This window comes from Callorhinus ursinus, unplaced genomic scaffold (assembly GCF_003265705.2).
Source record: "Callorhinus ursinus isolate GAN/ISIS: 27379988/994484 unplaced genomic scaffold, GSC_fseal_2.0 scaffold1, whole genome shotgun sequence".
Taxonomy (NCBI): Eukaryota; Metazoa; Chordata; class Mammalia; order Carnivora; family Otariidae; genus Callorhinus; species Callorhinus ursinus.
In genome coordinates, this window is record NW_027397063.1 from 109,536,963 (window position 1) to 109,548,463 (window position 11,501).

Sequence of the window (11,501 nt, forward strand, 5' to 3'; positions counted from 1 at the left end):
TGGGAACGGATATGAGCAAATTATGTTCTTCCTGTGACAGATTCGAAAGGGCCCCCCTCAAGGTGAGTGACAATGGGGTCTGTAAACTGCGTGTTTGCCTCAAGCCATCCCCTCACGCAGCTCAGGCCATTCCTCACATTGCGATTGTCATTTACTACCTGTCCACACTGGATCCTGACACCGAACTGTCATAGGTTGTGATATAGAATCATTGGCCACTCTCTCTCCCAAGGCCTGAAATCAAAAGCATCACTCCCCACATACCTCTATGCAGGCATTAAAACATCCTCCTCCCCTCCCCCCCAACCTGAAGACAATTCAGGAACTCAACTGCATGTGTGGGTGCGCGGGGGGGGGGGGGGGGGTCATGTGGAGGGAGGGAAGACAGTTTGGGGGAGGATGGTAAAGTGATACCTCGGCCTTATTCACAACTACAGATAAGACATGCTTTTTATTTCCCTCTTGTTCTTTCTGAAGTCATCTCTAGAGACGGGGTTTCAAACATGATCTTTATTTCATTGCTGAGACCCAGGGAATATTAATTAACAGCCTCACTCAGATTCACATTAATTTCAAACCGACAGCATAATCCAGCCGCAACTACACCGTCTGCAACAAGAAATCCTGGACGGGACTGGCCACAGCCAGGCAGGGACGCATGGGAACAGGCAAGCATTGTCTCATTCAGCATCCACAAGAGGCCAAACTTCCTGAAGGTAACTATTCCTCTGCCTGGTTAAACTGCACATTCAAAGCCCTCAAAATAATAAACAAATATAACCCCAGAGCCCTCCCTTAGGTACCAAGGCAGCATTTGTTCTGCAGGGATGTTTTGGTCCCTGCCTTTATCTTGTTAATGCAATTGGGAAAACAAATAATAAACGTCAAACCCTTCATTTGGAAATTCTAACTTCTCTACCTTCAGAAATTCTGAATTTTCGTTTCTAATTCCTCCGTGGGAAATATGAGCCTTTACCCGGTCCCCCTGGAAATCTTGAAGATGTTCCTGTTGCCCACTCCCCACATCTAAATAGAGCCCAAGGCCCCCTTCCTCCAGCAAACTTTGGTGAATAGCCTGGCAATTTTTCTAAACAGGGAACACATTCTTCCACTCTTCTTCCCTTCTGAGCGCTTTGAACTTTTGATAGTTCGATATTTCATTCACTTACTTACCAAGTGTTTATCAAGTACTCACTATGCGGTGGACACGGAAGGGTCCGGGATTTGCCCCAGTCCCTGCCTGCAAGGTGCCCACGAGTCAGCCTGAATGAGGCCTTTGAGCGCCTCTGAGCTCCCTGAAATTCAAGCCCCCAGCCGTGCCACTGCCTTGTTCCAAACTCATATTTGTTGACTAAATGCACCGGGTAGACTTCGTTTTACAAATAGAGCTTTCTAATTAACAAAGGCATTCCAAAGTCACAGGGGTCAGTCAGGCGTGCTATCAGCTGAGCAGAATTTGAAAATAAAAATCACTCTGATAACCTGCTCTGAAGAATATTTCCTCCAGGCTGATGGACATATTGCCAAGTTGGGAAACGTGAAAGGATCGCCTTCACATCTGCTGCCGCAGAAATGGTCACGGGCACGGTTGCAATTTGCTGTGGCCCAGGTCTGCTCGCACCAGGGGCTGACAGAAGCTTATTAACGCCAAAAAATGCTTCGCTCTCTCTCAAACCCGTGGAGGCTGAATGTCACTGATACGACTATCTCGGCCGTTAGTGGGGGCTACACCTGTCTTGCCTTCCTAGAAGGCAGCTAGGTACAAAGCTGCAGGATTCACAATTCGCCTTTTCCAATTCCAGCGTGGCAGAGTGGAGAGAAAGCATCTGCCACAAACAAGGGTATTGGGCAGAAACCCCGTTCGTTCAAACACCGCAAGGGGACAAATGTTGGCGTTTATGCTTAAAATTTCCTCTAAGCAGAGGCCACGAATGCTCTGCCGGCTGCAGAGGCTCCACGCAACACCCGGGATTTTTTTAAAAACAAGATCCAAACACATCGCAATTCTACTTTAACACAAAGTCCTTAGATATACTAAGAGAAGAATGAATTCCACTGTTTTAAAAAACGCTTCGCTCAAAAACGAAGCATGAATTTTACTGTGATTAAGTGAGAAGAGCTGATTCTAACGCCACATGAAATTTGTTTTTAAATGGTTATTTTATTCAGAATGGTTGCCTTTTAATGACGCTGTCTTGATTTCCTGTTAAACCTGTTTCATCGATAGTCATCCAACATTAATATTTATTTTGTTCATTGAATTTTAAAGTATTCTTAAATTAAAGCTATTGCAAATATTCTACAGCTGCCAATGATAATTCCGCAGAGGCGCTACCATGAAAATATCATAGAAAACATGATCAATGTGTTATAGCTGTCATCTGGCTTAATAAACACAACACTCTAAACTATTTTAGGAAATTAAGAACTAGAGCCATCCTAGAATATGTTATAAAATCCACTGCTAAATACAACTCTTTTTTTTTAACTTCTGTGCTTCTTTATCTTGAATTCTTAACAGTGTAATTAGATTTCACATTGTAATGAAAATTATACTTAAGATTCTTACATTCTTATACTTAAGAATCACCTTGGGTTAAAATCTTTCCCATGTACATATTATTTTTCATCATATCTTCCTTCAAATCCCCCGCACTTAACCGACACGGGTTGACCTGCAGAGATTTCACAATAAATTATAGTAAAATAAAGTTATGATGATCTCGAACTTGTACCGTCTGTAATGAAATATATAACTACACTGGCTCTTGTACCTATTTAGGTTTTAAAACTTCGAACTGTAACATGACATTCTACAGAATGCTTCAGTAGAAATGGGCTCAGGACGGCAGCACACCATTACCATTGCCAGAAACCTGGCATGGTTTTCTCCCTGGAAAATACCAAATCTCAAAATCCAACACATTTACTCATAATTCATTTTCATTTCCTCTTTCCCAGAATTCATTTTCATATCTAAAAGAAGCTCTTGGCTGAAGCCTTCTACTGTCTGCAACATGTTATAGCTTCTTTGCAATTTCACTTTTAGGAAACACAGTAAGGAAAAGTAATGCACCCTCATGGGCATCCCACGTAAGCCATGATAAATTCATATTCTTGTTTTGCACTGATTTCAATGGGAAGCAAGAAAGAAAAGGAAAAGCCTGAGTGCCCTTATAGCTCTCAGGTGAAACCTCCCTTTTCAAATGCCTCCATGTACTGGGTCACAGGCAGGAAAACACTCCAGACATACAGACTTGTCATTTTTCTAACCAAAGAAGTTGGTACCATCGTCAACAACACATTCACGCTGATTTTTGAGGTCTGTTTTAATCATCAGACATTTTTTTTTTACTTACATACTTTTCTTCCCAAAAAATCCTTTTTCTGAACTAACCTCAGAACCAAAACACCTCTCCGCTTCAGGGTTCCCCAGTCTTAACTGAACAGTAATCAAAACCCAATGCTTCAAACCCCCAAGGGAGTTGCTTCTTCCTTTCTGTGCTCAAAGTGGAACAGGAAAGGAGTGCGAGCTTTTCCCTCCACTGCCTTGCTTGGTGTTTGCCTTTAGAATTCGAAGGTTTGTCCCCATTCCTGCGCACCTGACAGGCTGTGATTTATATGTGAGAAAACAACTCCAAGGTTCTTATTAAGGAGTCAGAAGCTGCTCCCACCCACCTTAGCGGTTTTCTAGGAAACAGACTGGGAAAGGGGGGTGGGGGGAGGGGAAGCAAATTCTGTCTAAAGCTACCCAGGACAAGTAGCACAGGTAAATCCAAAGTAATGGAGGCAAATATTAAAAAGAATATTATTTATCATCTTTTTTATTAATACTCACGGAGAACCTTTGCTTTTTACACAAGTCTACTTTTAGAAGAGTGCCTCCTTGGTTATCGTGCCCAGTGGAGCTCTGTGCTCCTGGCCAACTTCCAACTTCCCCTTTCTCCACCCCACTCCTCACGACCAAATTACTCTTGTACATGTTCACAGATACCACGAAAATTTTGTAAACAAGATTTAGGTTACTGGATCTTGATTTAATCAACATCCCACTTCAAAACGGAAGGCAGGTAGGAGAGAGGGTAGGAAAGGGGAGAAAAACGAAGGGAGAAAAGGCAGGGGAGAGGAGAGGAGGGGAGCTGGTCAGAACTTTCAAGTCTTGCCTTTGCTGAGATGTGTGCGTATTGTGGCTGTTCCTTGAAATTCAATGACTCAAAACATTGACAGCAAGTGCCTGTGTGGTTATTTATACTATATATCTATAATAGAATATGTGGGCTTCCTCAGTTTGGGTCTGGGCTGTTTTTGTTGCAATACACCACAATCCTCCTGTGGGTGTCTCCACAGGGAGTCGGGTCTCCCAGGAAACCCTCTCAGAGCCGGGGCTTCCGGAGCAGGGTCTTGCTAAGGTCTTTGACCTCCTCGGGACTATTGACCCGCTCATAGCCCAGCACCGCCATGGGCTGGTAGCAAAACTCCTCCACCTGTTTGATCTGCTGGAAGGTGAGGGCCGTCCGCCAGGCGTTGGCGGCCTGTGTGGCGTTGCGCGCGGACACCACGAAGGGCTTAGAGGAGGAGCCTGAGCCACTGGTCATGTTGAGGGCAAACTGTTCCATCTCGGGGCTCACCAGCAGCCCCACAAAGTCGTACACCCTCCGTAGGGTCTTGACGGGGTCTCCCACTAGGTCCTCGTACCGCACTACCAGGTAGTGGCCTTGCAGCCAGTCAGGGGGCTGCAGGGCTGTCTGCAGTGTCTTGGCCATACTGTTGCAGATGACCTCCATAGCGCCAAGAGCGTGGTAGTCCGCCGGGCCGCCCACACCCTCCTTCTTGACGCCCAGCTTGTGGCCAGCGGCCTCCAGGAAGGGCATGCGGTGGGCGCGCGGGTCCCGGCTGCGCACCACCTGAAGGCTCTCACGGATGAGACCGTGACGCGAGCGGATGCGTGAGCTGGCCACGGCACGCGGATCGCGCACTAGGTGGATGACCTTGAGGTCCAGGGCAGGGTCGCGCAGCAGCGGCGCCAACACGGCCACGTCGAAGACACGCACGCCCTTGATGACCAGCGTGCGGTACTTGCGGCACTCCTCCTCAAAGCGCGCCAGGCGCTGCGGCGGGCACTTCTTGCACACGCGATCGTCCACCAGCCCCACGACCTCCTTGCGGTAGGCGGGGCAGAGTGGCGAGGAGCACACCACCTTGTTGGTGGCTGCACCGAAAATGCCCAGCGTGGTGAGGTTGCGCCCCCCGCTGCCCGCGGGGCTGTACAGCTGGAAGACCGAGAGGTCACAGCGATAGAGAGCGCTCAGCATGTCCCGCGCCGCCCCTTGCAGGGAAACAGCGTCCCCTGGGTACAGTTTTTGCCACACGTGCCACACTGGCTCGTAGAGAAAGAACACCTCCGGGTTCTGGTTGAAGAGCTCACCGAAGAAAGATGAGCCCGAGCGCCACGTGGTGAACACATACACCAACTGCCTCTTCTCTCCGCCACGCCCGGTGCCCCGAGTGCCATTACGGGGAGGGGCCACCGCCCCCGCTGCCCCTGCTGCTGCGGCAGGGGCCGCCCCGACGGCGGCGGCGGCGGCGGCGGCGGCGGGAGGGCGGTACGGAGTACGGGGGTCCAAGCGGGTGTGTGCGCGGGGCGGCACTGCCGGAGGCGGCCCCGGGCGCCCCCAGCCGCCCCCAGCCGCCCCCGCCACGGCACCCAGCGGCCCGTCGGGGCTGCACTGCTGCAGCGGCTCCTTGTGCCACTTGTAGTCCAGGAGGTTGAGCATGGTGAGCACCAGCAGCAGCGCATAGCCCGCGCACAGCACCAGCGCCTTCCTGCGGAACACCTTCATTCCGAGCGGGGACGCGGGCCAGCGACGGCCCGGGCGCCGGGGCCACGGCGGGAGCAGGGCGCGCGGCACGGCGGCGGGCGCGACCGGGAGCAACCGGGGGGGCGCGCCCGGGGGCAGGGCTCGCGGCGGGCTGCGGCTCATCACAGGCACAGCCGGGGCCCGCGGCGCGGCGGAGGCGGCCCTGCAGCCCAGGAGGGGGACGCAGCGGGCCGACTTCGGGCGCGGGGACTGGGGCCGCGGCTCCGAGGCGGGCGCGGCAGCAGCGGCGGCTGGTCCCCGACGCCCAAGGCTGGCTCTCCCATGGCAGCGGCTCCGAGAAAGACCTGCGAGGGGAAGCGGAGTAAGCCGATGCGCCCCAATCCTCCTCCCCATCCGCCTCTTCCACCTAAGTAACGCCCACCCTCGGGTCAGCCGGGCTCCCCCGCTCACCTGGAGCCGCGGGCGCACCCCGGAGCCGCCCGGGATCACGGCCGGGTGGTCTATCCTGCTGTCACTCGTTCCTCGATTTCTCGCTCACAGTCCTTCCTGGGAGTCCCCGCGCCTAAGAGGCGGCCGCGGGACTCGGCAGCCCAAGCCCTAGGCAGTTTCCGGGCAGCGGGCGCCCTGCGGCTTTGGAAGGGAAACTTTCACCGGGCCTGGAACCCTGCTCCGCGCTCCGTTGAGCCCAGCGTGCCCAGCTCCAGCGGCGTCTCCACCGCCCTCTCGAGACCGCAGCTTCCTTCCTCGCTCCGGGGGGCGAAGCCGGCTGGGGGAGGGGGCTTATACAGGACCCAGCTCCCGGCAAAGCGGCTCCGCCTTTCTCGCTCTCGGCCTCCGCGCCCGGAATCTTCCCATCTCTCTGGCGGCGGTGGATGGGGCGCAGCGCGACCCTGCAGCGACAGCAGCTGCTTCTTCCATCACTCGGAGGATGCCCGGGCCGGCATAGCCGGCAGCGCCCGCCGCTCCGCAGCCTCCGACTGGCCCGGGAGGAATCCTACACACACAACAATCGGCCAAGGAGCCCGAGTCTGCAGCGCTCCCTTGCCGCCGCCCCCCTCCCCCGCCCCCGGCACCAGCCGCTTCTGGCCAACGAGGTATCGGGGCAGAGGAAGCCCCCGCCGCTGCCGCCGCCGCGCGAAAGCGGCGCCCGAGAGGATGCTGCTACCCGACTCCCCCTACGCGGAGCGGCTGCAACGCGCTCGGGCCAGCCTCTGCGCGGCTCCTGCCAGCCTGCGCCGGGTTGGTGCGCGCCGCCGTCTGTCGCTGCGGCTCCTCCCCTTCGCCGCGCTGCCCTCCTCCTCCGCCCGACCCGTGCCCGCCCCCCTCGCAGAGTCGGGCTCCAGCCGCCGCCGCCTCGGGGGCTGGAGATGCGGGGCTCAATTCACCGCGACGCCGCTCGGGCTACCATCCACACGACCGAGGCCGTAGCAATGCGTGCGCAAAGCGCCTGGACGCGGACGCGGGGTTCGGAGAGATCGGGCGCCCGGGGCTCTGAGAAACTTGGGAGTCTCCTACGTTTTTGCTCTCGGAAAGAGTTGGTGATAAAGTTTGGGCAGAAATCCCCCAGCGGCCGCCCACTCCTCTCTTCCCTTCGGCGTGGACACCGCCCGCCCCTCCGAGAACCGAGGACGCACCCGCATCCGGGTGCGCTCGGAGGATGCCGAGCGCCGCTTGCAGGCTTTCTACTCCCGGCTCACGCGTTCCAGCTGGTCTGAAGCTTCTCCCTCACCGAGGAAGTAATAAATCTTTCTGACCCCGGGGTCAAAGAAAACTCATCAGTTTTAGGGAGGAGTGTGCAGGCGGGGCGCCTCGCCCCCCCCCCCCGTTTACTCCACCTACGGGCGGGGGGCGGATAGGGCAGCTTGGGTTTCACTACGCCCCCCGCAGATGCTCTCCCGGTCCCCGCTCGTAGTGACGCGTCCGCTGTGAGCGAGTGCTCGGGAACTGGGGTCGTGGGGGGTCGGGGAGTGACTCTGTGTTGTTCTGCTATACAATAAAATACTTGTCTCTCTTCTTGCTTTTTTACAAATGAGTTTAAATCATTTGGCTAAAGGAAACACGGTCGTTGGAAGTAAAAAAGAACTCATTTTGAGTTGGTTTAAGTTAAAGTTCTTTTTAAAAAGATGAAAAATCGCTCGCTCGCTCGCCCTTCCTCTCTCGCTCTCAAGAGAACCAAAGGCGACTAATACCCTCAACTGCATCCGTAAAATGGGGCACTTATAATAGCATTCAGTAATTCAACGGTGACTGGGTGTTAGATGCCCAGATGATTTAACCCTCTGGAGGCCTTGCCTAAGTTGCGGCGAATCACTAGGGGTCTTGAAGCTCGCGGGCTGCGGATAAACAGAGCGCTCATCTCCTGGGGGCGTATCTGTTGCCTCCTACCCCATGAAGTTTTTGGAAGTTTGACAAAGTTACTACAAAAGTATATTTGTATTATTTTGGGTGCCTTTTCTTAGCCAGAGGATCCTAAATTTAAAATGTTGCTGTTTGAGCTATTATTCCTCACTGAGTTTTATAGAATTTTATAAATGCAAGGGCTTTTAGAAAGTGACTTAACTCGCGGGTTTTCGGGATAGAAAAATATTCAAAGAACTTGACTTAACCCCGTTTTCAAGAAAAGAAATCCATAACGCCCGGAGTCAGTTCAGATAATTATTCCCCCTGTGGTTCTGATAAAGTATAAGGATGAGGTATATCTAGGACAGGTTTTATGCAAATGGGTGGAGGCAGAGTAGAGTTTAGGTGGGGCTTTCTCAAGTAGCAAGCGCATCACCTCTCTGAGCAGGTCAGGACAGACGTCTTCAATCCCTGTTTACAGAGGAAGGTGGTAGAATTTAATTGAGTGACTTACATCTCTCCATTTCTGGACCCACCCACCTCCCTTCCCCTGCTGTCTCAAAAGTCCCTGTCCCTTCTTCCCTCTTCTCTTTCCCTGCCCCAAACAAAAAATAAGTTATACTGGCTCATTAAAAGAGTGATGGAAGAGAAGGAGTTGTGGAAGAGAGAAAAATCTCAATCTTAATATTCAGCATGATTCCAAGGAAAATAATTTCTAATACTTTTAATTTAGTCTCTGGCTTTGTGGTTACTCAGAAAGCACCATGAATTGCAGTTACTTGATGTAAGACCCTTTCTTAAACAATTATTTGCATAGAAACAATTTTGTTGCAATTTCCTAACACTTTACTAGAGTTGGCAAAATAGTAAATCCATTTGCCATACGCCCCCACAGTGAGTGCTCAGCTGTGAGTGCTCAGCTGGCATAAATTTACAGCTTCCAGCCTCTCCACCCTCTCCTTGCTTGCAAATATTTTACCATTTTGCATGGTGTCATGATTAATTCCCAACTTTGTTACAACTAATGACATCCAAAGACTTGATAATGTCTTCCTTCCCACATCTGTTCAGAAATTCTTTTCATTTTAATCCATTTATCCTTTTTGCATAGTACTGACCCAGACATATAATAAGTCACATAATAATTTCACTGGCGGGGGAGCCAGTCATGCCACTAGGCTGTCCTTACTTAATTCAGCTGGTTGTTTAGTTCGTTGCAATTCAGGGTCTCTTCCAGGAATGCTCCTTCAGTCTCTTCTTTGGTGCCTGTGATGTGGAAAGGAACTGCCATTGGAAACTTGCTGTGACCTTTGCCTAATCCTGGACAAATAAGGGCCTAACATCCAGGGGTGCTGTGGGCCCAGTACCCAGCCTGTGGAATAGGGCAGAGAAATCTTCCAAGACCTTCCTCCATAATCAGGATTGGGAAAAAATGTAAGGCAGCGTTATCTGGACAGTTTCCAGCCAAGCCTGTCAGCGTCACTGGGGGCCTGCAAGATTCATCTTTGGGAAATATCTGCCCCTGGCAAGATAGATTGACTCACTCAGATTTTCAACAAATATGCATTTTCAATGGAACTTAAGCACACAGAATTGGATTAATCATAATCCTTGATTGAAAACATACTGTCATTAGCCCAAGGGTGGCCCTTTTCTATTTTATATGACTTTAAATAACATAATGAATACTCATGAGCCCTTTACAGAGCCCAAAACCTCCAGAGATAACCACTCTACTTAATTTAGTTTAAAAACTTCAATGAAATGTCTAAGTTCAAAAAAAAAAACTTGCCTTAAATTGTCAAAAAAAGAAATAGCCTGAATAGTCTTATGATTATTAAGGAAATGAAGCAGTCATTTAAAATCTTTCCATAAGAAAAACAACAGGCCCAGAGGGCTTTATCAGATTTTCTACCGGACTTTCAAGAGCTAAATAATTTCTATCCTACTCAAACTCTTCCAGAGAACAGAAAAAGAGTGAATAATTCCCTCCAACTCATTCTAAGGGGAAAATAACTAGAAGGGGTTTTCAGAGGAGGCAATAGGTCCTTTTCATTGATTAGTATACACATCAAACTCCTAAATAAAATACTAGCAGAGCAAATCTAAGTGAGTGTGGGGAAAAAAGACAAGACTGGCAAACAAAGCCTTGGAATTTCTTCCTGCAGTTTTTCCTTCCCTACCTTAGGGACAAGCTAACTGGACAAGGAGATGTTTTCCTGCCACAGCAAGCGACACCACCTCCTCGAGTCCACCAGCCATTTCTCTGCTACCTGTATGGGGCATCCTCCTGGGTTCTGCCTGACTCCCATCCAATCTCCCTTCCTTTGGGAACAGTGTCTGAATCACCCCACCCCATTGAGTGTGGCTTTGATGAGAACTTCGGCCAAAGTACTCCTCTTCACCCCCCCCCACCCAAACTCAGCAAGTTATATGTTCTGTCCATGAAAGTTTCACTCATTCATTCATTCTTTTCTTTTTAAAGATTTCATTTATTTATGAGAGAGAGAGAGAGCGAGAGCATGAGCAGGGGGGAGGGAGAAACAGACTCCCCACTGAGCAGGAAGCCTGACGTGGGGCTTGATCCCAGGACCCCAGGACTATGACCTGAGCCGAAGGCAGACGCTTAACAGACTGAGCCACCCAGGCGCCCCCATTCATTCATTCTTTATGTATTGAACTCCTACTGTGTGCCAGACAATCCAAGTCTTCATCAGGGAGACTGAAAAATAGAAAACAGTTGCAGCCGCCTCATCCCAACAGTGAAGCCTAGAGAGATGCTCCATTACCCTTTCAGGGGGCCCTTTCTTTAAGCCTATGAACTTGGAGGGGTTTTTTTTAGATCCTGTGAGTTACTCCAAATGCATCCACAAATTCTCCCTCCTCCCCATGAAGTCTGTCGGAGTCTGTTTTGTTACTGACAACCAAAAATTCCTAATTGACGTGGTGGCTTACTGCCTAATTACAGATTTGGTTTCATTCATGCTTTGTCTTTGTGCCTTATTCTCCACCTGCCCTTAAAGCAGTGCTTTTGCTTTTGAGTTTCCACCTTTAAAATCTAGAATCTAGCCACGCAGTGATCATACGGAGCTCCAGCCCAGCCCCCACATTGGCATCAGTGACCTCACCCCTCACACCTTTCCCTGACCTTGTTTAGCACTGACACTGGCTGGGCTGCTCACTTGTAACCTCTGGCCCCCTCAGCCACACAGCCAGGACTGCTCTTACACTAATTAGTATAAATTTCCAGTTAGATTTACTCTCAGAAACCACATCTAACCATCAGTATTTCCTGAACTTTGATCCTAAGGATCTGCTGGGCTCTTTTATTATTATTTAATT

General features: G+C 50.7%; 1 protein-coding gene across 1 annotated transcript; it reads right to left on the reverse strand.

Moving 5' to 3' along the window:
- Positions 1–495: 495 nt before the first annotated feature.
- CHST2 (carbohydrate sulfotransferase 2) lies at positions 496–6,408 on the reverse strand. The gene is made up of 2 exons (XM_025881073.2): positions 6,270–6,408; positions 496–6,163 (listed from the first exon to the last, which is right to left on the reverse strand). Exon 2 carries the CDS (start codon positions 5,979–5,981, stop codon positions 4,374–4,376), a length of 1,608 nt encoding a protein of 535 aa, XP_025736858.1. The 5' UTR covers positions 5,982–6,163; positions 6,270–6,408; the 3' UTR covers positions 496–4,373.
- Positions 6,409–11,501: the final 5,093 nt, after the last annotated feature.